At 36.0% G+C, this 27,557-nt stretch overlaps 1 protein-coding gene across 2 annotated transcripts; it reads right to left on the bottom strand.

Annotated features, from left to right (window-relative positions):
* Window positions 1-804: 804 nt before the first annotated feature.
* On the bottom strand, window positions 805-27,557 carry LOC142341055 (uncharacterized). Of its 2 annotated transcripts, none has more exons than XM_075391897.1 (5): window positions 27,442-27,557; window positions 21,483-21,663; window positions 3,486-3,498; window positions 3,082-3,354; window positions 805-1,479 (listed from the first exon to the last, which is right to left on the bottom strand). In XM_075391897.1, the coding sequence occupies exons 2-5, from the start codon at window positions 21,640-21,642 to the stop codon at window positions 924-926; spliced, it is 1,002 nt and encodes a 333-aa protein (XP_075248012.1). In that variant the 5' UTR covers window positions 21,643-21,663; window positions 27,442-27,557; the 3' UTR covers window positions 805-923. The 2 variants fall into 2 exon arrangements, with proteins under 2 accessions (XP_075248012.1, XP_075248013.1); XM_075391898.1 differs by having other exon boundaries at window positions 805-1,470.

Here is a 27,557-nt window from a genome sequence, read left to right as displayed (position 1 = left end):
TTCAACGCAAAAATATGTAAGATCTACGCTAAATTCAACGCTAAATATGTAAGATCTACGCTAAATTCAACGCTAAATATGTAAGATCAGCGGCAACTAGCGTTGACAAGTCGGAAAATTCACCGTCATTTCTTACATAATTTTGCGCTGAATGCGTTGAATTTTTGTCTTTAAATTCAACGCATTCAACGCAAAATTATGTAAGAAAATTGCGGTGAATTTTCTGACTTGTCAACGCTAGTTGCCGCTGATCTTACATAATTTTGGCCAAATTCCTCGGCCCGGGTGGGTTTGGTTGATCTTTGAGCCATTAAGAGAATTGAAATATCACAAATGAAAATTCCCAATGTAGAGCACCATGGTTTGGAGAGAACAATTATAGCCCCAATATTGTGTTGTTGATTTAAGCAAAATGCCCAAATGCTCTATTAATTGCGTTGAAACGTTTTGCCCTTTTTATCCTGCTGCTCTGTTATTTATATAGCTCTGGAAAAATTGTTCAATTTCTAAATGTCAAATTCTTTGAAGCAGATCTTGAGGGTGAATTAATGAGACTAAATGACGGAATTGCCCGCATACATGCATTTCGTGATTAGAGAAAACTTGAGCGGTGTCAAGACAATCCAATTCATTATTACCCAATGCCATTTTACCAAATGCCTACTTTATTTTTACCCTATTGTTAAAATTAACCGAACGACTATTTAGTCGGCTAATTAAATGGCCCGTAGTACTTGATATGATACTATATCACTACCGAACATCGGATAATTGAACGAAAAGATCAAAGAGCATTGTGTAAGTTGGCATTAGGCAAAATGGCATTGGGTAAATGGAATTGGGTGAATTGTCATGCAACCGCTTTGAGCAATTATAATAAATAAATCTTTGAAATCAGAAGCATTATTATAATCAGTATTTGTCTAGTGAGCAACTGAGCTGACGAACTCATAATTGAACTGTACATATCCATTATCACCATCAGGTTCACATTTGCTCTGTTTCACTTTGTCTTTATACAGGGCAGTGACTTCATGCAACGCGTGAAATGGTACCCCAGGCCACGCGTGGTGAGTAGCGTGGTACGGGTTATACCAGGCCAATTTCTTGTAGATCCAAAAAGTGGTAGTATTTCGTGTATTATCAAATATTTCACTGCTCTCCGAAACACACCCCTGATGTTCAGCTAGAAGGTAGAATCGTAAATGGGGCTGACCTAACACTGAAGGTAGCAGCCAGTAGTAAAAGAGCAGTGATCCTATTGGTTGATACCAATAGCCAAACAGAAAAAGACTTGCATAGGTTAATGAATAAATCCTGGCTTCGTTCGTGCATCGTTGACGGCTTAACTCGGTTTTGAAGTAATATTCAATTTCAGTTGGTCCAAAATAGTATATTCCAAAGCAATGACGAAATATAGTAGCAAATCGATCAACCCAAAACGGAATTGCTGACAAATATGCCAAGTATCTTGAGACACTACAGAAATCTCTTGCTATTTGATTTTTTTTAGGTTCAAGACTAACCAATATAAAAATTTTCTGCTGAAAAAGTATTGGAAACTTACAAACCTTCGGAACATTTTAAGCCAAAAAATTTTTATGTGTTAATGGTTTTAACGTGTGTTAATGTGTTATGTGCTAGCGGTTCAAAATTTTGTAAAACAATTCTTATGATAGTTTGACCATTTTCAAGATATCTTTTCATTGTTACGGTTTTAAGTGCAATTTGCTTGACTAAAAAAGTTATTCTTGATTTAAATTTCCATTTGAAATTAAATGATTGAAATAAAATATATTTTAATGCATTTTTCTATGAAGTTTTTTGTTTTTCCTACTATTATGAGATTCACTTGCACCTTTTATAAAATTTTTGATAAATAAAGTCTTGTTAGATATTAACGGATAATTTTCAAACACATTTTGTCAGACTCCAATTTTAAAGATCTGATTTCAAAAAGCTTAATACAATATGGATTTGATTAAACTACAAATTAAAGGGCTATTAAAATTACATGGACCGCAAAAATAGCATTCCGGGTGTTTTATTTACTCTTTTCTTGATTTTTTTTCTGAAAAAAGCAACAATATAGTAAGAACATCCGATTTCGAAATCATAAATGTTCTCAGGACAATATACCCAGTGCCATTATACCCAATGACCATACACCCAATGCCATTATGCCTAATGCATTTTGATGTTTTCGTTTCAAAATCCGACTACAAATTAGCAGACGCTATTAGACGTATGTATTAACGTACTTAATGTCCATGTCCATGCTTCAGTGGCACGTGGGACTGTATATGAAACCATCACCAACAAAAATGGAATAAATTATCCACTTGAGTATGTTAAAACCTACATGTAATAGCGACAGCTAAGTTGTAGTCCGATTATTGAACGGAAATATCAAAGTGTATTGGGTATGATGGCATTGGGTATTTTGTCATGTAACTATCTCAAATAGTTTACGTAACACTGAATTATTGCAGTCAAAATGGGTTGTACTCCTTTCCTGACAACTAAATGAAAAACTGAAAGTCAGTTTACAGCAAATTTCATTTAAAAAGAAATAAATATTCTAAAAAATTGTTTTCTTCATTCGAAATGTTTTTTGTGCGATAAGTTTTCTTTAAAATGATTAAAGTATTGGCTGCCAATCATCACTGAAATCATCACAACCCATAAATGCGTGCTATCTAAGATCAATCCTTATTTACCTGTTTCGTATTTGGTATCGTACTTATGCAAAAATATTTGCAACAATTAGGACACAATCATAACAATTTTGTTATTGAAAGTTTTGTAGTACGAACTTCGAAGTACCGATTGAGTAAGTTTTTTAATTAGTTTTTCAAGACTGCGGGGGTCAGTTGAAGTATATGAAAATTGGGAACAGTTTATAAGTGTTACCTACTCAAACGGATGGTGTAACTGGTTCTGAAAAACCAAAGTTTCTGCCTTCTAACTCTGTAGAAACTATCAATTAAAAATTCTAAGAATTTGTGAAATGGACTGTTTTAAATGTCAGTCGAACCAGGAAACAAATTTGAAAACTTTCAGTAACAAGAAATCGCAAACCTCCTTATTTCCATGTCAGCCATAGAGTTGAACAATTCTGGATCTTTCAGTTTGTGGCCGGTATGTCTGTGATGTGCCCAGTGATAGTAATAGTAGTGAATTGGAGGACGAAAGGTCACAAAACCGAAAATATTCCGGAATATTGTGGAGAGATTAGAACTTTTGAAAGCCGTTTCGTGAACATTCTCGTGAAGACCCATGAACAAAAACGACAGAAGAAAACTGTGTAAGACAAGTGATACAGTCCATAGGACTGTGACATCCTGAAAATACCTGGAAAAATAGAAGCATTGTTCTACTGTATTGTATTAGGTAAATAGGAAACTCGTTAAAAAGTTAGCTGTTGCTGAGTACTATACCATTAATTCTTTTTGTTTTTGAGAAACTAACAGTAAAGTTCTTACCAGAGCAGCGTTCCTGAAACAAAAACATCATTTGTAAGCAACTTAATAAAAAATAATAACGTTTTAAACCATATTTGGACTTTTTCACATTGGTTTTTGTAGGTTCCCGGATCAGGCCAGTTCAGGTTGGAAAAAGCAACAATGCATTACTTCGCGATTCCCACATTTGAGCACGTAAATATGCTTGCTAATGTCCGCATTGTACGCTCCTCTATGTTTTTAAGATTAAGCGTTATTGGTCACCGCGGACAACCGTGATAGTGAGGTAAGAGGTAAACCATCGCAAATCCATTCAAAATTGGGAATATTTGCCTCTGATGGTCACGACTGCGGAATTTAATGACACGCGAGAAAAGCGGACATATTTTTGTCACTATTGTCTGGAAATTTGTGTCACTGATATCCGCGCTAGGGTAACGACTTTCCGAGCAAGGCTTCTAAAACTGATTAAAGGAGACAAAGGGGGTTATAATTGGTTCTTTTTATCAAAATGCAGCGAGGGGCAATCATAATTTTAATCCGTCAAATTTCAAACATAAAATAAGGGTTCAGAACTTAACTTAAATTGGGTTGAACTTAATATGAGAGATAAATTATCGTTTAATCCGTCAAGGCTTCCGAAAATGATTAATGGAGAAAAAGTGGAATTTAATATGTACTTCTTGCCAAAATGAAGTGAGAGGTAAATATAATTTTGTTACGTCAAAGTTTTGAATATAAATTAAAAGTTAAAAGGCAGTGATGACGATACTCCTGCTCACAAATTGCGGTCAATTATGACTGAAAGCGTGATCAAGGACAGAATTTTGTAAGGATTGTCCGCATTTTTTTATCACTCTTGAAACAATTCAACAATTTTGTCACAATTTAACCACTTTTCTCCCACGCGAGAATGAGTGACAAAATGTCGTCACTCTTGTCTGCAATGGCGCTTAATTTGTAGCATTGGCGACGTAATGTGTGCAGCCTTGCTCAGATGTTCTGAAACTAACCTGATCGCTGGAAATCCCTCTCAAATATTGATAGAGACAAGCATCTGTACTTGGGATTTTCTAATCAGCTGCCTTTAAGAATCTATCAGTTGCTTTCGCTAATTTTTTTGCAGAGTTGACTTCTTGATTCGGTCAACGTGTAATAACCAAATTTTATCTGATATTTATTAGACCTGAGTAGTATTATATAGTGTATTGGGATAGGGGGGGTTATCCTGCCATGAGGATAATAGGGTATAGAATGCATGAGGATAATCTGGAGTGGTATATCCCATGAGGATAGGATGGAGTGGTATATCCCATGAGGATAATATGGAGTGGTATATCCCATGAGGATAATATGGAGTGGTATATCCCTTCTGATCTACATGTAGATTGAGAAGGAAGAATTGGCGCGACTGAACTTGCGTTTGAATTGTACATGTAAATTGAGAAGAAAGAATTACCGCGATCAAACTTGCATTTGAAACGATTATTTACCGAGCTCCTGATTTATGTGAAAACGGATCAAACAACAATTTATTATTTTGTTTTTCCAACTGTAAGCCAAATATATTGAAACAATTAATTACTTCACAAAATCCAAACTGCGAAGCACTTTGAAAACAGGTTCTGAAACTTAAAGTTATACCAAAATTCACGTACAAGCAATAATTTACCTCACAAACTCAAACTGCGGAACACTTTGAAAACACGCTCTGAAACTTTAAGTTATACCAAAAATCACGTACAAAATTGCGTAGAAGTGGAAACTAAGGTAAGTTTGTTTGAATTAATTTAGCAAGCAACAAAAAGCTCAAGCGTTGGGTTTTGCTAAGAATTTTAATCACTGCTGTCACTTGCTTCAAAGTTAATGAGGGAGCACTGAAAATGATCATCTTCAGAACTGCTGCTCCTATCGAAATCAACAACATCAGAACCATTCCCGGGTCGGGTGGTGTCCAGTTTTCTGCCATATCAAGCATTTGATTCATGTGATCAATTAAATGTTTTCTCATTCTTTTTGCTGGAGGAGGAATGGGGCTGGGAGGTGTCGGATAATCCCAGTCGACATGAGCGTCATTGTCTCTACCAATGAAAATTCTACTTAAACTTTCTTCTGAGTTTGATTTGTAATCCCAACTTATTACACTGTCCTCTTTCTCATTATCGAACCAACTATATGAATCAGTATCACTCTCTGCTGTAGATTGCAAACTGTTCCTTATAGAGTAATGCCCAAATGGCAGTGTTCTCAAACCATCAGCGAGAATGTATCGTTTATTGTCGTACGCTGAGAGGGACACTTTGTTTTCGGATGCTGTTTTTAGAATATGGTTTTGGGACGTTATTCTATTACTTATTGCTCGATATGGTTTTGCCGTAACCAGTGTAGTTTTGTACAGCTCGTGTGTCAACAACTTCTGGGCAGCTTTTGTTACCCCTTTCGCCGACAGCTTTCTACAACCTGGAATAAAACAAAAGCAGATCAACCTCGAGTCTCAGGTGATTTCTTATTTCAACATGCAAAAAAAGTGATCAGTTCTCGAGGAATAAAAGTATATATGTAATTTAACACTTACTTTTAGAAGTTATTGAATACATTTTGGGCTTCAAGCATATAAATTCCGAGATGTAGTCACCAGCGAATTCATCCTTGAACTTGAGAACTCTGCTGTGGTTAGCATCGGAGTAGAGCGGATGATTGTCAGGATAGTTTGAAAAATCGAATTCTGTACAAACTTCTTTCTTCTTTGCCAATTCGGCATAGAGATCAGTCGTCTCAACTTTATACAATAGACTGTCGGTATCAGAGTACAAGAGTGAGCACCGAAAATTTGCGCGCATAACATCATAGTAGAATCCGTACATACGTAGTTTTGAAAGATCCAAGATGGTCACCCCGACAATAGTTGGTGTTGTCCATTTAATAACTTTTGGTCGAGAACAGATCGCCGTCATGTTTTCGCCGAATATTTTAAATTTGTCAAACTCGAATTTTGATGTAAGTTTTGCAGTTTTTTCGGCTTCCCGTGTTATGTCTACTTTCAGTCGTCTTCGTTTTGACTCAATTGTTTTCCCATATACCGAGTTGTTCATCAATTTATAGTAGTTCTGTTCAAATCTGTTAGTTGCTTTTTTTCTCATGGCGCTGTTTAAGATAATGTACGGTTCAAGCCACTTTGATTTTGTGAATTTGAGAATTCTGTGTACTTTTTTGATACGCAACCCCAGTCGAACATAGAATTGCAGTAGTTTGTAGTGTAGGACATATTTGCTTTTGTCAAACATAGTTTGTAGTAGTTTGTTAAATTTATTTTCCAGTAAATTGTAACGCTGTTTAATCTCTAACTGATAATCGCTTAGCCAGTCGTCCTTTACTAGTGTTTTTTTCTGGTGCCAATGGGTAGTCCTGCTGTTGATCATGTATTTCACTTGGGTATTTTAAATCGACTTCACAGAAATACCCAACTGAAGAGCTATCAGGGTGGTGAAGTAGTTCGTTTATTGAGATGTCGAAAACAAAACAAAAATCACCAACGGGTAGCATCTCCTCCTGCATAACTCCACCATATAAATTATTAGCGTCCACCATTAGCCCAAATGTGGACGTTTCCTCAGAGTTGAACCCAGGCAGGTAGCGGTTGTTTGCTTTAAAATGTCAACTTTCGAAAACAGAGGTTATGCCCCCGCGTATCGCTGGCTCTATCATGTCCAGAAGTTCCCGTTCAGTGAATAACTGAACTTCAGCTTTGGTGATACGAAGTGCGGCATCTTTTGCCATGTTTGGGGCAGTGAAGAACTGTACAACATCAAGCTTGTAAGTTTTGAAACTAATTTTCCGACAATACTCGGAGCAGCAATCTAATAAAGCACAATCTAATTTTAGATAGGCATCATGATAATCCTGCATGGTTTTACACCCAAGCAAATTCCACATTCTGTTTGCTTGATTCCATTCGTTTTGCTTAATTGTTGTGCCATTTAGTGAGTTTTTCTATGCTTCTATTCGAGGCAAACTATCTTCCGAGAAATTTGTCCGATTAGACATGTATGAATATGGGTAGTAACCTTTTTGCTCGAGCAGGTCAAAGTGGTCACTAGGAGTTTCATTGAACATTATTTTCAAAATGCCGAATTCAGATTGCGGTAAAGTTTCGGTGAGTTTTTCTTGAGATGCGCTAAAAAGCTTGTACGAGTCAACAAACCTTAGGAACTCATACACTGGAACACTTTGCCCATCCCTTTTCATCGTGTCCACTTGAACACCTAATTGCATCGAGATATAATTCTCGTCAGTCGCAGGTATTACGCTTATTGTTGTAGATGGCTCACTTTCCTGCAATGCCAGACAGATATGGTGGAGATCGTAATTTTGTATGTTGTGCCCAATTACGGGAATGAATTTTGACGTTCTCCGTAGTCGGTGGCATTGCGGATGGGCCCAGCCCATAAATTCGCCACTGTAGTGGCAGTGGTCAAGGTCTTTTTCGTCATTTTCATCAAAATCAGTTTCGCAAATCCAACAAGCAACACTTTCTGTTTTTCCAAGTTTTGATCTGTCTCCACGAAAATACGGATGTTTTTGTTTCTGCTTGTGAATATCATTCGCCAACTTGTGAAGCACTTTCACAAATATCTTCATGCATTTTTTGGAGCTATCTAAGTGGGTATACTTGGGCTTCGGGCTGTTATGCTCAACAACAGTCAGGCTCATGAATTTCTATGGTGGATGATGAGGAGACGTTTCCACTAAGTGAACAGGTAGATACTGGCCGTAGGAAAGATTCAAAATCAAAGTAAATTACCAATGGGGCAAACCAGAGGGCAGACCAGTTGTTAAATTTGTAGATATTGCCGTTTTCGCTGGGCATTCGAACAAGGGCTGGTGAATGATCTTTACACCTTTCAACGTGTTCATCGAAAGCTGTGACACCGTCATAACATAACCAGTAACAGTTTCTGCATAAAATCAGGTAACTACGATACCTCACTGACCGTAGAAAGCATTAAAAACATAGTCCTTGATAAGAACATAGTGATGTTTATCTGAATCGTAAAGTAGCAGTAAATCAATAACCAATTGCTCTGAGTTCTTTTTTGTTGAAATTCGCAAAGGAAACTGATCTTTTCTGTGGTAACCAAACACGTTAACTTGAACAGAATTAAGCTCCTCAAACTTGTTGAGACTACTAAGACCCATTGGCATCTGAAAATTGCCCGCTGGGAAAAGCGACTTCAGGTCTTTATAAGTTTCGGGATTTGTCGCTCTCAAACTATCGTTTTGACCGTCAACTTTCATGCCAATATTTTCCCTCAGACATCTGGCTGCTATATAACAGTAGACAAAGCAATTATTGTCATTGTGGTTTCGAATATTTAGAACAGCTTGGCATGTGGATAACTCATAAGGAAGAGCTATGAATGACGATCCCCGAATAGGTCTGTATTTCGCAAAGTTGAGATGTAAGCGAATCACCCGATCTAGTAGCCATCCGCTCCCTGAAGACACGAAAGTAAAGAGAACAGCCAACATTTTTTCCACCATCAGGGCAAAGTCGTCGTTTGAGATACCTCCAGCAGTTACTGGGGTTATTAGTGAATTGGCAAATATAATTAAATTTTCGTCGTCTTCATCAGTCTCGTGTTTTGGTTTGAAGAGTGATAGTTCAGAGGAAACTTGAATTTTCTGGGGTCCTGAGCTTAATTTTTGCTCATTAAGTTCTTTTATTTGTGCTCGCTTGGACTGCATAAAGGTCTGCAAGTCCAACGAATTTTCTTCAGCTTCGATTACAACGAATTGTTTTCAGCTTCGATTACAAACGTTTGAAGGTAACCATTAAATGCGGACTGGGAGGGTATTTGTAAAGGCTGGAACTCTTCTCCAAAAACGGGAAGCGAGTGAGCAGAGCTCATATGTTGTGCGTAGGGGTGAGAATTGTTAAAACCAAGATAACAAGAACGACAACAATTTGTAAACTTTGAGTGAACTGTTCTCATATGTTCTTCAAGAGGAGACATTTTTCTAGTTGAAAACTCACAAATTGAACATTGATAATGTGGTAAGCCGCGCTCATCGGGATGAAATCCTGTTTCATGTTGCGATTTGTTTCCCGGTGTACTAAACGTTGGAGGGCAGAAGCGGCAAGATTAAATCATTTCAAAAGCAGTTATCAGAAGTAAATAAATGAAGTTGGACAAACGGTTTGTTTAATAATGTTCGTTACTCTACAATAAAACTCAGTTCTGTGTTATACTCAATTTAATTCGTTACGACTGAATACATGTTTACAGTGTTTTGAAAATGGCACTGAAATAGGGCGGCAAATTTAATATTCAAATTGAACGTACTTCTATAGGCTAATTTTGGCGCGCGCTTCAACTCCAAATTTATCTCGACCTCGAAAGACTTTGTCTTTTCTTAAAACTATTATCCCGGCATTCTTTTTATCCCTAATTTGAAGCTAATGCACAAAAGGGATATCCACTAGATAGGGCGCCAAATTTGAATGTCAAAATAGCGGCCTCTGGTTGAATCGGCGGGAAAATAGTTTCAAAAGTTTAGTAAAATTAAACGCTAAAAAAGGATTAAAACACTTTGCGAATTCAAAAGATGTGCTAGTAGACCCTCAGAGGGGTTATACCGAGTATTGCTGTTTGTGGATTACTTCAAAAAAGGCATTTAAAAAAGCGGAAAAACGTTACTTTATTTGAATTTTTTCAAAAAAAGTGTCATTTTAGACCTTATCTATAACGGGTGGTTAGAGTTGTCATACGCTGTCAAGTGTGATGAGCAAAATTGCTCCCCGGGCCGAAAAACATAGGACAGCACTTAAAAAATTGCTCTGAAACAACCAGAAAAAAAAGTTTTTTTTTCTGTCAATCATCATAAATCAATGTCATTAAATGACAATTACATGACAGAAACATGTGTCTTTTTTCTGAAGCCTTTTTCGATGACAGGTGTTATGAGAGAAGTTGATGCCGTGGGCCCACAATGTGAAAAAATGCAAAGAAACGCGATCTAACATCTTTCCTTAGGGTACTTCATATGCTAATTAATGCCAGATGTTAATGTGACATTGATGACCAGATGTTTTCGAAATCGGTGAAGGAGCCATTTTTCGGCCATGATGCTTATGATCAAAAACATCCAGCACATTCCCACAAAGACATTGCTGTAAAAAAAATTCCAATTTTTTTTTTTCATTAAATAGCAATTATGTTAATTAGTCGCTAATTAGCCGTTAATTAGGCGATAATTATCTCCGTAACGGTTAAGTTAAATTTGACGAGCGTGATGAGATGTTTTGTAGGACACAGTGTGCTGAGGACCTCTGCACCATCAGTTTCATCCCAAGTGGTTTTTGAAGACCTCATTTTTGGGGTCAAAGGTCAGAGGTCATCTATCAAAAAAAAAAATTTTTTTTCAATTTTTTCAAAATTTTTTTTAACAAACCTGCTTTTTTTACCCTTTTGAACGAGAGCTCAAAACTAGGAGGTGCTGCTAGGGGAAGTTAAAACTTTTTTTAACTCAGCCTAATGACATCATTTTGTTTTAAAGTACAATTTTTTGATTTTTTTCTGTGAGAGATTACAATTTTTTGACAATTTTTTCCAAATTATGAATGAATTTCAGGGTTCATACGCTGCTACAGCTGCTGGCATAATGTTAACAGTTATTTTGGGCTAAAAAACGTACACATTTTGCAAAATAAAAGTATTGTTAATTCCGAAAAACTTAAGGTCGAACATACAGATGTTAATAAATTTTATTGATTCGATAGTCTTAATCTGGATATTTTAGCTCAAAAACAAATCACTCCATAGTGGTTGTAGTACATGAAATCCTGCTAGGAAAATAATGTGTGATTGCTTTATAGGGGAGAGTGAAAATTTTCCCTGAACAAGTTTGAACTTGATCACTTACTTGAATTATATTTTTGTCTGTTTTGGATTGAAAGACAAAACAGTCTTCAAAAAATGTTATATTACAAATTCAAGAAATATAAAATACGTAATTTGTAAAACACACATACGCGCACAACTTCACACCTCAAAATTGAAACAGTTTTTTAGATAAAAGTAAAGTTTCAAGTTTTAATTAAGTTAATTTAATCGAATAAGTCCATCAAAGAATTTTCTGGTCGTCGCTTTTTTGGTGCACCTTTAACGTTTGGAGTCTCTGAAAAAGTTGGTGTTTGAAAACTGTAGCTCAGAACCTCTCGCTTTGGAGTTTGAAAAGTTTTTCCTGACAGAACGTTCTCATCAAAGCTATCGAAATTGTTTGGAGGGTTATTGTTGTTGTGAATTCCAGCGAAGAGAGATGGACTAGGTGTCGGCGTAACATTTGGACTTGGGTCAACTGCTGGTGTTGTGGGTAGACTGGCTAGTTTTGTTTCACTGTCTGGGGAATATGGTGAAGTTTTGATCCCCCACAAATTGCCAAGATCATCACAAGCTTGATAAGCTCCGTGTTGATTTTCAAACAAAGGTACGCAGTCACAGTGGTACCGGTAGAAAATACGTTTTATTTCATCAGGCAATGTGTCCATATTACAATCTTGAAATGCTGGCAGCATGTTTGAGGGTTGGTGGCCACCAGAAGTAATAATAGTGCTTTCGGATGGGTCGGTTTTCTCGGGCAGGGCGGCAATTGCATTTATAAGAAGCTTTGGAAGAATACAGTGATGGTAAACGTGCCACACATCGTCTTGTTTTCGTTGTTGAATAAGAACCACAAAATTTTCATAAACTGTCTGATAAACTAATGTTCTTTCCCAAGAAGCCTCGGACTCTGCGAGAATTTTAACCGACATTTTAAAAGTTAAGTGTTTAGAGAATTCAGTGAAACAGATTCGAATTTAATGCTGGAAACAAACTGCAATTTGACTCAACACATATATGAATGCCGCCGAATTATAGCTCAGGGTTTCCGTGAACAACTTTTGCAATAGTTTCATGTAAGCTAGGGGTCACATCTGTTTTCAATTTTGAGACAACATACACTCACAATTTTAACTTGAGCGTACCAAAGATTGTTATCTAGGGTTACATCTGTTTTCAATAAACAGTTGTTATATATTGTGTTCAATGTGTAGTTTCTTATCTGAGGTCACATGTGTTTCTAATTTGTAGTGTATATGATTGCTTTATGCCTTTGAAATTGAGTTCAACGTGTAAGTTTATTTTCTGAGGTCGCATCTGTTTCTAATTTCCTAGTTTATATGAGCGCTTTATGCATGTGAAATTGTTCAAAACATCACATTCGTGTACCATATGTTTGCCATAAAAATCGTAATGAACAGACTCAAGTACGCCGTAGGCGTACTTGAGACTGTATTCGACAATCATTTGTTTTTAATTGAGTGTTTGATGACACATGTGTAATCCCAGCTTGCCGCCGCCATTGAGCTGGAGCGCTCACAACTTCATTTGAAAGAGATAAAATTTGGTTGCGCCATGCCTTTCACTTCCACTAAAGACACAGAATTTGGCGATTGTTATTTCGACATTTCGAAAACTGATAAGCGCTTAATCAGAGCAACTGTGAAAACGTATGAAAGGACGGGGATCTATGTGTTTCCAAAATTGTTCAAGAAAGCGGAAAGCGATTACAAATTTCAGCAGAGAGTTTCTCTAACTGCTCAAGAATTTGAGAACTTGATTGAAAAGTCAGCTGATATACGCGCTCAGTTCACCCAAGAGGAATCAACAAAACCACCTCCAGCAAAGAAACCACGATTCCAACAAAAGTCAGAAGAAATTTCGAATAACAACACCAGCAACAAAAATGGTTGAGGCGATGTACGAGCACTCACCAAATTACTTTAAACAATTTCAAAAACAGTTCAAGTTTCAGATTGTCGAAGAGAAGACTACCCTTTCTAACACAAATGTTTATGCAGTGTGTGCCCATTTTGATTCTGAGTTTTGCGGTTTAGTAACTAACCATTATCACGTTTTGCTTGATACAACAACTTTCGAAAAGGAAACTTTGAAACGAAACCAGAATATTCCTGTGCCTTGTATTTTTACAACCTTCAAATTCTTATTTTTGACTGCAACAACTTTGGAGACTAATGGAGACGTTTTTACAAAGCTCAAATTGGCGGTTGAGTTCAACAGCTCCGCAGAAAAAGTTGACTCACAGACAGTACGCAAACAACTGCCAGCTTTTGCCTGCCACAGTAATGTGAAAAACAGCAATGCAAAACAAGTGAATATGACTCAAAAGACTATCTACAACGCCCGTCCTCCATCGAAACAAGTTCAAACTGATTTTGTTAATAGTGAAACTATCCGAAGAGTTGAAAACATTTTGTCTGGTCATCATTCTGGTGCTTTTTGTCAAATTATGGATATTTTTGTTAGTGGATATGGAAAACTGAATATTGATACTGATTTGTTGAGTGTTCGCCTTGTGTATGAAGAAAAAATTAAAATTTGAGAAAAAAAATTAGATTTATTGCAATCAAGGAAAGGTTAATAAATCATATGAAAAGCAAAGCGAAATAATTGAGCATCACTCAGTTTTACAATTTTTTGTGAATTAAAAATATAATGAGCAATATAAATACAAAAAATTCCACAAAGTTTTGAATTTTTACTTTGAATTGGCTGATCCTTCAGTAACTGATAAATTTTTGCCTTTTCTTCCAGAGAAATTATTCTTTGGTAGACATCTTTGTATGACGAAATAGACTGTCCGAGAGGATCAGCAAAGAACAATTGATCCTCCTCCTCTTTCTTGCACAATAGTAATCAATGAGTACCAAAACTTTCTGCAGTTCCTGCGTTAACAATTAGGAAACTGTTTGGTTTCAACTTTTGGGGAAAATTATTTGCAGCGAAGACAACCTGAAATTTATGCTTGAGTAAAGCACATCTTTGAATTAGATCATTGATATCATCTTCGTCCATTTTTAGTTTGCTAAAATGTGATTTTTTGATACTCTTCTCGCACTGTCAACAAAAATTGTACTAGCTTTTTCACCAAAATTGAAAATTTCAATATTGTTTGGTAAGGCCACAGAAAATTTTAACTCAACAGATAATAAACAATTTGTCAGTTCAGGGTGAATAAAGTCATGGGATGCTTGTTGGGTACTGGTCAAATCAAAAACCATTACGAAATGGTTTGGGTATACTGTCAAACTTATTCCATGTCCATTATCAATGGCTAGATCCGATATTGTATTAAAGTAAAGACGTTTGTCGTCAGCTGTAGATATTGGACTATCTGCCTCAGGCAAACCGTTTCGATATACATAAATCTGCTCTAGGTTGAATTTTCTTAAATGAAATGGATTTTGCCGGTTGTTACCCAGAAAAGCTTCATTTGTATTTAAGCAGATCGCGGCGGATTGGTTCTCTCGCAAATATATCTTCTTGTTTCCAACTGTGTAGACCCGTTGAAGCTAGAAACACTTTTGTGAGGGTTTCAAGGTAAGGATAGGAGGCGGGACTACTCAGTAATGTTTTTCAATGGCGGACACAACAGTGTCATTAACGGTCATCTTCCGCACATACAAATTAGCTTCGACAATTTTTACTTTGTATTGTTTCGCAGCATCATCAGACATTATAACAAAATCATCAATTGAGCGTCTGAATGCAATTCGAAGTGTCACACCACTTAGCAGATGTCTGTCGCAAGTGAAAAGGTCTACAGCAATTTTGCCATAGAATGTGCATTCAGCTGATTGTCTCAACAAAAGTTTTCTTCTGTTCACTTCTGCAGTTGATAGCGTTCCCGGGTTTTCCTCATATGAGTAGCCCTGACAGGCCAGCCATGTATTTTTTGCATCTTTATAATGTGAAAACTCGGTCTCAATGAAACTTTTGTGAGCATAATTTCCGTTAGCGTTGGAAATTTTCAGTCCATTAGCAGACACTGCACAATCAGAGAATAGTGAATGTAACACATTATTGCAAAAGTAGGGAGAATCTTTTTTGTAATGTCAGCGGCGGCTGTAGCGTCATATTTCAAATCAGCTTCAGAAGACTGGACAATTTTATATTTAACTTCGAGAAAAAATTTTTGTAAATTGATTAAGTTGTTTCTGTCACCAGCGACTTCAAATTCTAACATGGGTCCATTTGGGCTGTAGATTGGACCCAATTTTTGACAAAAACTACCATCAAACTACCAGTGAGGGTTTTTCAAATAAATCCAATGAGCTGTGATTTGCTGCTGATGGTAACAAATTAGCGATCATCGTTCACTTTAGCAAAAAATCCGACCGACTTCTTTTTGGTGCTCTATGCGTTGAAATGGTCTTTCTGCGTTTCTCGCCTACTTTCATTGGCTTGCCTCGTATTGATTTCCTCCGACGTGAAATAATTCGTCTGGAGCCTCCAGTCTGTTTTTTAACAGTTTTTGAAATTGTGTTCTCAATTGCTTGTCTAGGAGATTTTTTGTTGCCCACTACATCCAGAATCTCTGGTACACTTTGTTTCAGGAGCTCCTTCCCGATACGTTTAGCAGTTGGCAAAATGAAGCGACGTGCTAGGGGCAGTGCAACACGTCCAATTCCTGCAGCTAAAGCGCCAAAACCACTTCCTCTTTGTCGATAATGTCCAGAGAAATGAGGCAAAGACGACGCTTGATTAGCATAGTAAGAATCCATTTCATTGGAAAATTTTTTGAATTGTAGTGTTAGAATAACTTTTCCAGTTCCCGAAAACGGAACTAATTGTCCTGTTTCCGTCCGCAGTTCAATTGAAATTGATTGAATTGTGTTGGTCAAAAGTTTCTTCTAGTCTAAATTTGCAAAAACGATTCGACGAGTTGGTTCAAGCTCACATACAATACCGTTTTTCAGACGTTGTTTCGAATCAATGACTCTCAAAAGAGGCGCCTTAGTGTCACCGACGTATTGGTATTCAATTATGTTTGTATAGATGAAAATAAGATGCTTTCCAGCACAAAGGTCGGCTAGAAATTCCCTATAATATGCTTTTGTATCATCACTTTTCATAAGCCTGTTATCATTTGGATTCATTTTGGACCCAATATGAATTCCATTACCGTCAGGAATACCTTCAAAGCCAATTATGCTGGGGATTTCTTCACTGGGAAATGTAATTCCCTCATATTTCCCTAGCAAAATTTCGTATTTTCCTGAGCTCTTAATTTCTCTGAAAGAAAAATGGGGTAATCCAACTGTGCGCTTAACTGTGGCAAGAAGTTGCGCCACCGAGTCAAATGTTCCTGGCATAAAAGCTAGTTTTTGCCCGCTATAAGGTCTAGAAATAACATTGGCTCCAGAAGACATCTTTTGGGAATCTTCTTAGTCTTTTAAGTTGTACACAGTCAGATTTCCGTTTACAAAATTTTCTATTTTTGTTGGGAATATGATTTCACTTAGCGGATGAAACAACGTGAACTGTAAACTCGTCTTCAAACCGGTTATTGGACATTTTCAACGGGAGGGAGCCTGACATGTTGTAATTTTGGTTGATAAAATTTTCCTTGAATTGGTTCGTTGACAGCGTCAACTAAAGAGTATGTTGGTGGGTTTAATGTAGGTATTCCCGTTATTTCAAAGACTTCGTCTGTGAATGATTGCTTGTAACTTTTCCGGAAAGCTTTGTCCTTTTTAACTTGTGCTTGTTTGCGCGGTCAATGACACTAACCGCGGTACATCTTTTTTGTAACTTTATTTGGGGCAAGTTTGGTTACCCGATTTACTCTTGAATTGATTGTTTTCACAAATTGGTCTAATTGGTCAATGTAGGAATATGTCCACTTTTCTTCGAGGTACCAATGAATTATCTGTTTAGTCATCTATTGTTCCTCTGCAAATGCAGACTTTTTTTTGCTGAAAGTACTGTATAAATGAATTCCACGTTTGTTGCACAATTGTTTGAAAGCTCCAAGAAACTCTTTACCATCGTCAACCCACACTTTTTCAGGCTGCTTATTTTTGATCATTTTATGGAATGCTTCAGCTGTTTCCGTCGCATACTTTGTTTTCAAGGGTTCCACACGTAAATATCTTGATAGACAGTCAACTGCTACCAAGAGATATTTTATGTTACGGTTATATTTCGCTAGTTTGTCAACGTGCGCCAAATCCAATGACCAAATTTCATTTATGTCTTTTACAAAAACTTTAAGCCTGGGAAAATTTAATCGAATTGAACGGTACTTTGTGAAAGACGGCTTTATTTCCAAATAATGGCAGCTTGCTCTGAGTATGTAAGCGTTTTGTGCTTCCATAGGAAGCTGGTCGTTTTAAATAAAGCTGATCCAAACGTTTTACTTCAGGAGAAGAAAGACCATTTCTTTTGACTGGTATCTTTTTTGTCTGTCGTTTCGTCACTTGTTTCTTCGTAATCTCTTGTTGGAGTTGATTTGGATCCACTACTCCGGGGTTTTTCTCGGCTTAGGTAGAATTCTTGTTCACTTTCCGACGAGTTTTCCAAGATTTGTTTGGCATAAGTGTTTGCAACTAAATGTGGTGATATATCGAGAGCAGTCAAAATTTTTGAGTACTTTTTAATGTCAATTTTTTTGTGGTTTGCTGTAAATTATACAAGAAAGTAGAAACTTTAAAGCCCAGTGGTTCTTTATTGATATGAAGTACATCGTTTCCTCCAATGGAAATGACGTCAGATTGCATAATGTGTTCAAGTAAGATTTCAGATCGCTTAATTTTATTTTTCTCCATTGGTTCAAGTTCAGATATTATAGACTCAAACTGAGAAATTTTTTGTTTCTTTAATATTGGTTCTAGCTGACAGGTTCTGATATTTCTTCCTTAGTAGACTCCTTGTTTTCGTAAACACTGCTCATATTTTCAACAGGCTTTTCTTCTTTTTGTGGTTTTTCAGACTGATTTCTTTGAAATAATGATAGTTGAGCTGCCTTCTGTTCATAAATAGGGTTTTCCAAAATTTCCTTTTTTTACGGGTTGATGTGACAAAAACATTCCTTTTGGAATTAAAATGAACTCTTCCGTAAGCATTATTCTTTTGTCAATTATCGATAGCAAGAAAATCCAACAATTCTCACCAACTTTGTTTCTTTGGCTAAAAGTTTCCTCTTTAGTTTCAAACTTGTTTGATTAGATAATAGTGTTTTGAATGATTTCTCGTAACCTTCGAACTTGGTTTTATTAACTGGAACGTTTCCATTGACAATATTGAGTAAGCACTCGCAAAGGAATTTAATGAACTTATTTGGAGCTGTCTTGATTATTTTTCCTTTGTTTGAGTCCGATGTATCTAGCATCTGCCGCAGCATACATAGTTCTTTCTCTCTCATCAGTTAAGTTGGTGATAACAGCTTTAGCTGATGGAAGATAGAAAATTGATGGACCCGGAGGAACATATTTGAACAGTAACGTAGGACGTCGGATGTTTTTGGATCTAAGTCGATTAACAAATGACCAAACTGCTTCCTGATTGCTAGCTCATAACTTTCCTTCAAAAATTTTGTGTTATTCAGTTGTGGACCAATAAAATAAATTGCTGTGTGTCTCGTGGTGATTTGAACAAAAATATATGTGTTGTATTCAAATCAATTGCTCTAGACCATTTGCTCTGTTGAAACAAGGTGTGTTTAACATATATTACACTAACGTTTCTATGTCGCCCCGCAGTTGCTAACTTAGAAAACTCTTTGTCGTTGAAAATTTCTTCACATGAATCGTCAAAAACAAGCAGACAGTTTTCTAACTCTGTAACGAGTTCAAATTCGGAAAACTGTTTGAATTCTATGTTCAGTTTCTTCTCTAATGACTGAAATTTTGGCTGATCATGCTGATAAAAATAAAAGATTTTTTAAAACTCTGGGGAAAATGTGCCATGTAGTAACATTTTGAAAATCAGCTCAGTTTTTCCGCAACAAGATGGCCCGCAAACAGCCATGAACAACCTGTCAGACGTTGAAATTTTTTTGTTCATAACTTGGGATTCGGAAGAGCGTTCCCAACTGTGCACGAGAGTAAAGAAAACCAAAATGTTGATTCTTCGCAATCAAGTTTGAAAAACACTAATTTGATCAGAGAAACAGTTATGAGAAATATTATTATAAAAATTTGTGTAAAATATACCACTTCTGATCGAGGTAATCTCGAATTACAAAACCTCCAAGACTGTCTTTCTTGGTGCTGGGCGTCAAAAACCAAGTCAGTTATGCCTCCGCCCGAATCTAACTGATCTTCCGTTTGACTCATTTTAAAAATTTATTTGTGAAAAATGAATTTCAAATTTATTACAAATTATTCAGCATTATATATTTCATACAACACATATTCAGAGTCTTTGTCATCATTTCTGTAGGTGATTGTATAGTTTGCATTTATTGAGTCTACTTTATCTCTGAAAACAATGGACTCTACATCGTTTTCTTTCACCCGCTGCTTGATTGCTTTGGGAAGACTCTCATCGTCCAGAGACATCAGAATTGGAATTGCACGCTTGGGCATAGGTAAAGGGGTTAGTTTCAGTCTTTGCATTTTCTCTTGTATAGACATGGTACAATTGAAAGTACTCCACGAGAGAAAAATATTTCTTTAAAGCTTCTGTTTCAGCTCCACCACACACAATCTGCTGATTTCTCAGAATTGTTTGTCCACGAGAGTCAATTCTTTCCTCCTTGACTAGGGTTACTGTCAATTGATTGTCGGGCGCTATGCAACTGTAGACTGTAAAACTTGGAGATAAACTCACTTGAAGCAGTGACGGATTTGTCTTCTCTGGACGTCGATTCATTCATCAACCAGTGATAGAACAACAGGGCTTTCTTCCTCGCGCAATTCCTGCTCTTCTGTCTTTTTGGGCAACTCAGTGCATGTAGGTAGCAAATAGGAGTTTCTGGATACAACTTCAAATGTTCAACCATTGGACAAGACGATGTCTCTAAATTTATTACGTTTTTCTGAAGTAGTTCCGTGAGAGTACTTGTTTTCTCTTTGCCCTTGGCGTAAAATACCGCTAATGGAAATCGAAGAATAATGCTGTCTATGATTTGTTGCAAATAGCAATATGGATATTCTCCCGTTTCCCACAAAAGACCGTGCAAAAACTTAGAAACCCACTGGTAAGACTTTTGATCACCTGAAGAGCGCGTTCTGTATGAATTGGGAGGTAGAAAGGAAATTATGTCGATAAAGTTCTCAGTAGCAATAGCAAGTTCTTTAACTATGAAGCCAGATTTATTCCGAAAACCTTCAAAGTCGAGAACAACCGCTCGTGATTTCAACATTCCAACATACTGAACAATCGTCCTTTGAAAGTTTTCACGTAAAGACAAAATGCTAGGCCGGTCACGTGACCAAGATACTCGTTTGTGACTGGACAAGGTAAAACGTATGAGTAACCCGGTCCTTTTTCGCTAAACTCATGAACAAAACCGGAAGCATCGTGGAGAATAGCATGTAATCTCAGAATTTTGAAAGACTTAAAATATTTGTCCAGTGATGAATTATCAATACCAATTATGCCCCCATAGGGACGTAGTTTGAGCGCAATGTTAAGATCAATGTTAGGATCCAAATGCAAACAAGTTGCCAAAAAGTACAAATATCTCTCACTATATTCAGGATAAACTTCCCTCACAAACAAAAAATTTTCGTGTATTATTTTCAAATCTATTGCAGCAATAGTAGCAACCATTTCGTTCTATCACATCTCCGAAATGTGAAAATTTCATCAGTTGATTTATGCAGAGAATTTATAGGCTCTCGTTAATAAAATTGACAATTACATATGCTCCAATGTGATTTCATATTATCCTCATACAATAACCAATTCCATATTATATTCATGGGATATATCACAACCTATTATTCTCACAGGATATAACATTCCATATTATCCTCATAGGATATACCATTCCATATAATCCTCATGGGATATACCACTCCATATTATCCTCATGGGATATACCACTCCATATTATCCTCATGGGATATACCACTCCATATTATCCTCATGCATTCTATACCCTATTATCCTCATGGCAGGATAACCCCCCCCCTATCCCAATACTACTATATATAATACTACTGACCTGATATGAGTATGGTTCCGGTCTGGAATGCGACTTGTTTGAGCCCTTCTGAGTCTGATCTGCTGTAGAATCTCTTGATGACGTCACTCCTCAGTGCTCTCTGCACTGACTCCTCAGCTGCAATCGGATCTGGTGTATCATGTCCCTCGGTATCAGTCATTTCATTAGAGGGTATCCTCGTCTAAATGCAAGTAATTTAATATCTAGTAAAAATTCCCATGTAAATTGAAATGGACAGTCCCTCCTGTTATGAGGATATACACACTATTATCAGTTCAAGAACAGGTAGGTGTTTGTTATTTCGTTCACTCAGGCTATTGAAACAATAGTTTTGCATTAAAAAAGTTCTGCAAATCCTGATATGATGCCAGCTTGGCCATCAGGACGAGGTCCGCAAACCAAGACAAGTATGGGTCAGAAGTACTTGGTTCACCCATAGGGGGGAGGAGGGGATCCAGTGAGATCAAACTCATAGTCGGTAGCGTCTCAAGTATCGGTCGTGTCTTTCCACCTGTCTCATACCCTAATGTTTAATCTTGACCAGGGCATGCTGGGTATGGACATTACTATTAATGCGTATTGTGCTCATGACCTAATAATTAATAAAAGTTTAATGGTCAAACTCAATTCTCGATGAGCTAGGCACAGGATTCCAAATAATATAATGTGAACGTTATACGATTATAAACGAAATTAGATTTCAACGTTTCATTTTGAATCATAATTATAGTCAAATATAGAGCTTCTAGTAGAACCTTGTCAAAAATTGTCTGTAAATGTTTGCGATTTTCCTACACTTTCATTTTTATAGAACGCCGAGATGAGTTTAGACCCTCATATTGGTATAACTTCAGTAACATAGGAATCGTTACATTGCAAATTTGATCAAAAAATTTTTTCTAAAATTTCAGTGTTGTCCACGACTGTGCTTCAAAACTAGAATTGTAAGCGTTTGTTGACAGCAGTGACTGCGAGCAAAGCTAGTTCAGATGTGTTTCAAAATTAGCAATCTCCATCATATTTTTCCAAAAAGTCTGTTTTTGAGCAATCGTGTACAGCAGGGGCTCGATTTTGTAGTTGTTATCCACGCTCACTGTCACAGTTATAAACTGCATCAATTTCGTCTGTGATTACAATATCTATTTGTGCGATATAGTTAACGACGTGTCAATTAGACTGAAATGAAAGACAGTCTAGATTGTGATTAATAGTGGAAAAACCCGTCCATGGCAATAATAATTGCGGATAGCACAATTTTCATTTTTACAACTACCTTTATCGAGAAAATTCAAGTCCCCGAATTGGAATTGAATACTGGAAATTGCTCTCAATGGCTTCTTTGCCCGCGAGTACTATTTACAAAAATTCCAATGTTTTTGTCACTTTTGTCCACGTCAAATTGATAATTGGTCAAAGACAACAGTTACATTTAGAAAAAACATGACTAAATTTTCTTCCTGTTGACAAAAAGGTCCCAAAAGCCTGAAATTAAACTTTCTCTATGACTCCTCATTCTGATTTAATCACAAGAACTAGAGCAGATGAAGTCAAAACTATAAGGAAAACTTGTCTAAGCTAGGCAAATTTATCTTCACAAATATACAAAAAAAATTCTGATTTATCCAATTTAACTCTTGGAAGTTTCAATTGAATTGCGTAACATTCAGAGCAAAGCTACCCAAATGCACACACACACACATACATATGGACAGTTTAATTTGATATTTTCACAATTAAATAAAAGTTCTTGTGTCACTGAATGAAACAACGAGGCTCGGTAATGTGCGTAGGCACATAAAATTCCGACCACGCTCATCCACATTCTTGACTTAAATCACTACCAAATGATGTACAGATAGAAAATTTTCCAAAACATACAAATTGTTCAGGCAACCACTAATGGAATACAATAAGGCCACGCTAGAGGACCGATAAAACTTGTTGTTAATAGGACTACTGGAAAAGATAATTGAAAATCAAATAACAGACAATAATTACGACCAAAACTCGATCTCTATTTTCAAAAAAATCATAACAAAATCAAACTCGCATCAGACAAAACCTAAACAAAACAAAATTACATTTGACGTTATATAATGAAAAAAAAACGAAAGTCCTTTAAATCGTACAAATTTACAACAATCCCAATCATTTTATGAAATTTCGTTGTAACAGCAGTAACTAAGCCGAGAAAAAATTAGCTGAAACTATAACCATTATTAAATATATCATAGTTTACTAGAAGCGGGTTAGGTGCTGTCTTCACAGAGACTAAGCTACAAATCGACTAAAAAACCAAAAAAATGACAAAGCTCAAAAATCCAAATATGCTTTTGAAAACAACTTTTTTCAAAAATCATAACAGACATACGATTTCAACAAAAAGAGACCAATTAAATTGCAACTCCTCAGAAAGCCAATTGAGCCACTCATTACTGAGACTAAGTCACGAGACTACAAAATAACAAATACAGTAGAAGCCGAAACTTCACAAACTATTTTACAACACCACAGAATATAATGCACTATAATTATAAAATTTTATCTGCAAGAACTGTAAATCATCACTTGCTCTTCATCTGAACATCGACGGTTCTCCCTTATAAAAAGCACTACCTAGAATTGACAACAAAAAGAAACCCTAAAATTAAACAGTAATAAAATTTCGATAATTTTTTATGAAACTAAGTGGTCCAAGCCAACAGCCAAAACATATGACCAACGGGGAAATATTATTTGAATAAGCAAAAGCATTTAAGACTTCTTATCAGTGAGATTGAATTACGTCGTGACAAAAATCAAAGAAAAAAGGAGATAGCTATATACTGAATGGTTTAATTAAGCTGTTAAACATCTTGGGGAAGCAATTGCGATCTATTCTTATCAGTTATGTGTCGTGCAGTAACCAAGAGAAAGACAAACATAGGCAAAAATTTTTTAAAAAAAAACACCAAATTTGTGAGATAACTGAGTCTCAGGACGAAAATACAAACTATTCAACAAAAACAATTAACACTTTCACAAACGCCTTTTTTCAACCCTGCTCAATTTCCCATTTATGCTTTTGTTCAAGTGTAGTTGTCATCTAATTGATAATTCGAAAACGAAACAAAATGAACTTAAAAATTCTGCAATTATGCTAAAAAAAATTGAAAACTCGTAACATCAAAACCAAGAATCCGTTAGTTAAATATAAAATCGTTCCAGACAAAAATTTATTAGCCCACAGGAAGTGAGTTTTGCTTGATTTTCCTGATACTATGCACCAAGCAGTGAGAAATAAATGCAAAAAGGGGCAAAGTACCAAAATTCACAGAATTTTTCTTAAAACAAATAAATTCACATTCATAAGAGACATTAGATAACAACTAAAAACATTGTCTGGATCATTTAAACCTCCAAGGAAGCAATTTGGGTCTTTGGTTGGGGTGACTAAGTCAATGGATTACGAAGAGTATAAAAATTGAATGCAAAACCTAAGAAATCAACAAAATTTTACAAGAGCAATTGGTCAGAGCCATGAAACTACGAGCTTTACTCTGCGACCGCAATATATGATCGTTGGTTCTAATTTTTTCTAAGTAGTGTCTGTTAATAAAGGAGCCCTGATTTGAAAGTATTTTTTGAAGAAGTTCGCGCCCCATTACAAAACAAATATTTTTTACCGTAGGGTTCATGGTGAGATCTAGGTGTGCCCTGATATTGCTGGGAAAAACACTCAATTGTTCACATGTTTGCAAAATCGATCAATTTTTAATCACAATTTTTCAGTATATCAATAATAAATAATGCGTTTCGTTTAATTATCGAATATAAATTTGCAAAGATCTGGCAAAACTATAATTTCAGAAGACTCTTAAAGCCAGCGGGAGTGCAACTAGCTCTCTTTTTGAGTTTTCAATGAATGTGGTTGCAGTTTTATTGTTTTTACTTCGTGCAAATTCAAAGAAGGTGGGCTAAAATAACAAATTTGGTCCCATGTTTGACAACAAACTTCTGAATTTTGGAAAATTTAGCATAAGTTCTTGCCAAAAAGCTCAGATAGAAAATTTGAGCAACCCGTTCTATCATCAAAGATAAGATCAATAACACTACCATTACAATTTCAACATATTTGAGCAACATTAACGACAATTTTGTCAAAAAAACCACGGAATATCGTCTACTGTTCACAAAACTTTAAACCTCGATAACTCCCTAAAAAAACCGAAAATCATAAAAAATCATTTCCATATTTTACGCCGGACTGGCTTTCTAATGATACCACTCGCAACTCTCTATGATGATTATATCGATCGGCCAAAATTGTCTGAACAAAAAAAACCATTTGAGTATATAGTTCCCCCCCCCCCCCACTAAAAGTGGGGTCGGAACAATCAAATAAAGAAAGGCTAATTTATATAAGTATTATTTTTGTCCCCAAAATGTTTCCTTTCATTTTGATATGCCTGGCCAATGTGCTGGAAGCAAAAGCTGGCCTTCTAATTTCCACCGATGTTCTCGCAGTTATCACTTTGCCACTGAATTTTGGCAAAGGTAAAGTTCAATTCAACAAATTCAAAAAAAATTCAAAAAGGTAGTAATCAATTAAATAACTCAACTATATCTGATCAATCATTATAGAGAGCCACAGTAGCCACATAATAAAAGGTGTTGGACTTGTACGGTTTTCACTTGTAGACATTGACGGCTTGCAATAATTTGCACAAATAAACAAAGAAAACTTTTTAAACAATTGATTTGGCCTGAGAGTCATATGATTAATATAATTCAGGAAAAATGTCACAACTTTAAACTAAAAAAATTGAATTATCTTTCTCTAAAATTTTAAATGTTTCAGCCCAGCAACTCTACAGCAATGAAATTTTTGGTTAAAAATTGGTCTGTTTGTTCAAAAGCTTGTGTGCAGGGTTGGGTTATTTTTGATGACTATATGAAGTTTTCAACAGCTACTAAGTTCCCCTACAAAATGTTAGCCCAAATTTCAAATAATCCGAGGATCTTAAAAAATTTCCTTGCAAAAATAATGTTTCAATTTGTTCATCTTGCTTTTTTGTTTTGTTCTAATGGAGTGTTTGATTACACAGAAACTAACAAACAGAAAATTTTAAACAGAGCTGATGTCCGCGTCAAATGAAGATCAATTTTTTTGAGAATTTTATATTTTCCAGGATATGGTTAGCCTACAGGTACTAATCTGAAGAAAAGCACCCGCAACTATTTTACACTTCCAAAATTTTTATAACGAAACTTGCATTAAACAACACAATTTTTTCTCGTGTGATTATCTGGATACATAATTTTCCGTATGATGCAAATCGTGAGTCGTCAAATAAGATAAAAATTACTCGTGTGGTTAATTTTCTCGTGTGGTTACTCGTGTGAAAAAAATGAAAAAGGAGGCAAAATACTAACAAAACTGGCTTGGGTTTCTATCCAAAGTGTAATTGTAATATAGGCTCTACTAGTAAGGAAATTAACCTTAAGTTCGAACCAGCATCATTTTTCATACAAGCTTAGTGTGCTTACCATTACATAAACTGCTCTTCAAATTTTTGAACTAAGTATCTTTGGTAACCCCCTTCTTTTTTCTTTTTTTTGTCATTAGTTTTTGTCAAGAATTTGACAGCAATTTTGATCCAAACCATGTTTGGAGCAACAGAATGAAAAAGAACTTAGCTAGTGAACTTAGCTAATGTTGTCGTTTCATAAGGCTTTTTAATTTCCCATTTCCTTTGTATTCGCTACTACAAAAGCAAGTAATAAGTTTCATATGAAGTAGACTAATTTCATATGACCCTCCTGAATTGAAACACTCTGCCAAACTACATCAACACACAAAAAATCTCGGTATCTAGGATTTTGTTAAAAAATAGTTTATTTTCTTTTTCTCTCCACAAATGAGGAATTCTATTTGTAGTAATTTGACTTTTAATTGTTGAAGACTCATATTACTTATGTTATAGAGGGAGAGCCTTAGAGATGAAATTTATGGTGACGGATATTCAAACTCTTTGAGCTCAGGTTATTGAGACAAATCGGTACGGTATCTGGCAAGGTGCATATATCAGACAA

Source organism: Convolutriloba macropyga, chromosome 6, assembly GCF_964194025.1.
Source record: "Convolutriloba macropyga chromosome 6, txConMacr16.3, whole genome shotgun sequence".
NCBI classification, from domain to species: Eukaryota; Metazoa; Xenacoelomorpha; order Acoela; family Convolutidae; genus Convolutriloba; species Convolutriloba macropyga.
This window is presented reverse-complemented; position numbering and strand designations above follow the sequence as displayed.